This window comes from Apteryx rowi, unplaced genomic scaffold (assembly GCF_003343035.1).
Source record: "Apteryx rowi isolate R43461 unplaced genomic scaffold, aptRow1 scaffold_16, whole genome shotgun sequence".
Taxonomy (NCBI): domain Eukaryota; kingdom Metazoa; phylum Chordata; class Aves; order Apterygiformes; family Apterygidae; genus Apteryx; species Apteryx rowi.
This window is the reverse complement of record NW_020447863.1, coordinates 743,058-746,449: the sequence shown is the minus strand read 5'-3', so window position 1 is coordinate 746,449 and position 3,392 is coordinate 743,058. Positions and strand designations below refer to the sequence as shown.

General features: G+C 72.0%; 2 protein-coding genes across 2 annotated transcripts in view; one reads left to right on the top strand and one right to left on the bottom strand.

Annotated features, from left to right (window-relative positions):
* The window catches only part of ENG (endoglin), a gene marked incomplete at its 5' end in the record, with an annotated part of 14,276 nt that extends 13,414 nt beyond the window's left edge, over positions 1 to 862 (top strand). Inside the window, one exon of the mRNA XM_026059779.1 lies at positions 35 to 862. Within this exon, the coding sequence (XP_025915564.1) occupies positions 35 to 153 (119 nt within the window). The remainder of the gene's footprint in view (positions 1 to 34) is intronic.
* A 96-nt stretch (positions 863 to 958) lies between these two features.
* Positions 959 to 3,392, bottom strand: part of FPGS (folylpolyglutamate synthase) — a 4,410-nt gene continuing 1,976 nt past the window's right edge. The window contains exons 9-14 of the mRNA XM_026059778.1: positions 3,329 to 3,389; positions 3,150 to 3,245; positions 2,795 to 2,945; positions 2,595 to 2,670; positions 2,003 to 2,069; positions 959 to 1,820 (exon numbers count right to left, since the gene is read on the bottom strand). Coding sequence (XP_025915563.1) covers positions 1,393 to 1,820; positions 2,003 to 2,069; positions 2,595 to 2,670; positions 2,795 to 2,945; positions 3,150 to 3,245; positions 3,329 to 3,389 — 879 coding nt within the window. The 3' untranslated portion in view covers positions 959 to 1,392. The remainder of the gene's footprint in view (positions 1,821 to 2,002; positions 2,070 to 2,594; positions 2,671 to 2,794; positions 2,946 to 3,149; positions 3,246 to 3,328; positions 3,390 to 3,392) is intronic.

Genomic DNA, 3,392 nt, shown 5'->3' with positions numbered 1-3,392 from the left:
CCCCGGCCCCGCTCTGACTTGCGACATAATCCAGGTCCCATCTCCAAAATGCAGCCGGTTTCCACCACGGCGCCGGCCTCGGAGAGCAGCAGCACCAACCACAGCATCGGCAGCACCCAGAGCACCCCCTGCTCCACCAGCAGCATGGCGTAGCGCCCGCCGCGCTCCCCCTCGCCCGCCTGCCCGCCGCCGACGGCTGAGCGCCCCGCCGGGCCCCCGCGGTTTCGGCAAAGCCCCGCCGCCGGCGGGAAGACGCGCGGCTCCCGGGCACGGGACTTTGGAGCACGGCGGCGCTGCCCGGAGCCCGCCAGCCCCGTTAAGGCTTTTTTCTCCCCCAAAACTCAGGGGCCGAGACCGGAGGGGGCCCCGCCGCCACCGCCGCCGCCGTTATTCATTCAGTGAATGGTTTGGCTCCGCCAGGGCGGCAGGCGCCGGCGGCCCCCCACCCCGCCGAAGCGCCCGGGGCCCCTCCGGGGAGGCGGATGGGGAAGAGAGGGGCAAACGGGCCCCTCGGTGGCGGCCGGGCGAGGGGGGGCCGGCCCGCCCCGTTATCGCGCCCCAGGCACCGGCGCGCTCCTCCGGGGGGTTTCCCAGCTCCGGCGATGCCAAGTGACCCCCCCCCCCCCCCATGAAGGCACCGGCCCCGCGCTCGGAGCAGCACAAGGTTTATTGGTTTCGGACAGCGGCGGGGCGGGCGTCACGTCGCGCCCCGCCGCCCCTCTCCAAACTAGGCCATTTGTAGAAAATAAAATATATATATATATTAAAAAAAACAACAACAACTAGGCCTCCCACCCAATCCATCTTCTGGTCAAAGTTGCAAACTCTTAATAATAATAAAAATCTACCCCACGTTAAATTAGTCACGGCTCCGTAAGGTTTAAACCTCGAAGCATCGTCTGCGATTCCTGCCTACCGCTGCCGGCGGCCTCCCCCCAGCCCCACAAGCGGGGCTCGAGCACCGCCGCGGCCCCCCAAAACCTGCCCCGGCCCTCCTCGGGCACCGGGACCCCAGCAAGGAGCAGTGGGGGCAATACGGCCCCCCCCCATCGCCCCCGCAGCTCCTGCCGCCCCCATGCTGGGCTCTGCCCCGGGACCACCAGGCCTGGGACCCCCCCTGAGCCGAGCTCACCCCAAAAACCCGGCTGGAGAGCAGTCGTGGAAAAGCCAGCACGGCGCGCCGGCGACGAAAGGCACTGGGTGAAAGGGGGTGCAGAGACCCCCCCGGGGGGCGCGGAGGAGAAGGAGGAGCAGCCGGAAGGCTGAGCCCGGCCATGGCGGTGCTCCCACAGGGCTCCTTCCCGGAATGCCCCCCAGCCGCCTCCGTGCTTCATCCAGGGAAGCGGCAGCTATTCAAGTAAAAGGAGGTGCAAAAAAGCCCCCGGCCCCCCGCTACTGGGAGAGCGCCGGGTCGAGCAGCTTGAGGACGCCGCCGACGAGGTGCAGGCTGCCCGTGACGAGGACGCGGATGACGGCGGCCTCCTGCAGCAGCACGGCCCCGCTGCTGGCCACGGGGTGCGGGTGGGCCCCCTTGGCGGCGGGCGCCGGCACGCAGGGGACCCGGCCCTGCGCGATCCACTGCAGCGCGTGGGAGATGCAGGGGAAGACGAGCGAGTTGGAGTTGAGCGGCCGCTCCGCGGAGGGCACGAGGAGCAGGGCGCCCCGCACGGGGTCCGGCTTCAGCAGGCTGCCCACCTCGAGCGGGGCCGAGAGCCAGAGGTCCTGGCCCACCTTCTCCTCCATGAGCTGGGTCCACGTCTTCTGGTTCTCCAGGCAGCGGGTCAGGGCGTTCTCCAGCGTCACGTTGAAGTTCTGCTGGTCTGCACGAGGCGGAGAGGGTCAGGGCCTCCTCGTCCCAGCAACGAAGCCAGGCGACTGCCACGGGGGGCCGGGAAGCGCCAAGGTCCCTGGCTCTGCCCACGCAACGCGCCCCACCACCGGCCTCCTCTGCAGCGGCCCCAGCTGGCTCCAAGCACGGCGCCCCGCAGACCCGGACACTCACCCACGTTGCCCACCACCGACACCTCCGCGAAGTTGGGGCAGAAGACGGCGTAGTCGAACTGGCAGGGCTGGGGCGGGAGAGAGGGCGGTCAGCATGGCGCGGCAGCAAAAGGGAGGGAGCCGCAGCGGAGCAGGGGGCTCGGCTTGTGCTCCCAGTGCCGTCCGCCGGGATTTGCGCCAGGAACGATCTGAGCCCAGCAGGGTTTCTCAGGAAGTTTGGTCTGGAGCGGGCAGCTGGGACACCAGGGCTTTCCAAGCGTGGTGGAGAGCAACCCGTCCGCAAGCCCCTGCGGTGCCGGACATGCGGCCGGGGTCTCCTGCTGCACCCAGGTCCAGGGTGCCCAGGGAAGGGCAGAGGGTGCAGGGGCAGCACCAAGCACGGCAGGGGACAGCCGGACGGAGCGATGGACAGACGGACAGCGCAGGGCGTCAGCTCCACCTCGTGGCGCCAAGCAGGAGGAAAGCGGGTCCCGGTGGCACTCGGGGCCACGCGCTGTCCCGGCACCGCCGCCGGAGACGCAGGCAGCCAGCACGGAGCACGCCGCCGCCAGCGCAGCCCCTCTCCGAGCCCCCTTTCCGCCCCGCGCGCTCACCAGCAGCAGCTTCAGCAGCGCCGCCGTGTCCCGATCCCCCGTGGCGTTGAAGAGCAGCACGCGCACCTCGGAGCCGCTGCGGAGGACGACGGTCTGCTGGGCGCCGGCCTCCCGCCGGGGCCCCGCCAGCCGCCAAAAGCAGCCCCGCGGGGCCCCCCGGGCGCCGGCGCCCCGCTCCCCCTCGCCCTCCGCCTCCTTACTCCTGGGGCTTGTCCTCGTTGAGGGCGGCCTGGCGGAACCAGCGGACGCAGGCCTGCACGCTGCTGGTGGTGTGGGCGCCGTCGATGTACCAGGTGACGGGGCCGTGGGGCAGCACCTGCGTGCGGCCCAGCCACTCGGCCTCCCGCAGCCCTGGCGGCAGAGGAGCAGGGCTGGGCGGCCGCGGAGCCCCCGCCGCCGGGGGGGGACCCGGGCCGGCGCCAACCTCAGCCTGGGCAAGACGCAATCAGGCAGCGGCGCCGGGCCGGCGGAGGGGCCGTTTCCCACCGCGCGCGCGCACCGCAAACCCTCCCGCAGCTCCCGGCGCCCCCGGGCCGCGCGCCGCCCGCGCTCTACCTTGGACCATGGCAACGCTGGGGCGAAACGCGGGCGCCAGGGGCACCGGCCGGCCGGCCTCGGCGCTCGGCGGCAAATCCTTCGGCTCCCCGACACCTGCCGGGGAAGGGCGCCCCGCTGAGACGCGGCCCCGGCGCTCCCCGCCGGCGTTTTTTTGGGGACGCGGGGCGACGTCTTACCCTCGCGGCCGCGGCGCTGCAGCCAGGCCCGCGCGAGCTGCAGGGCCAGCGCGGCGTTGGAGCG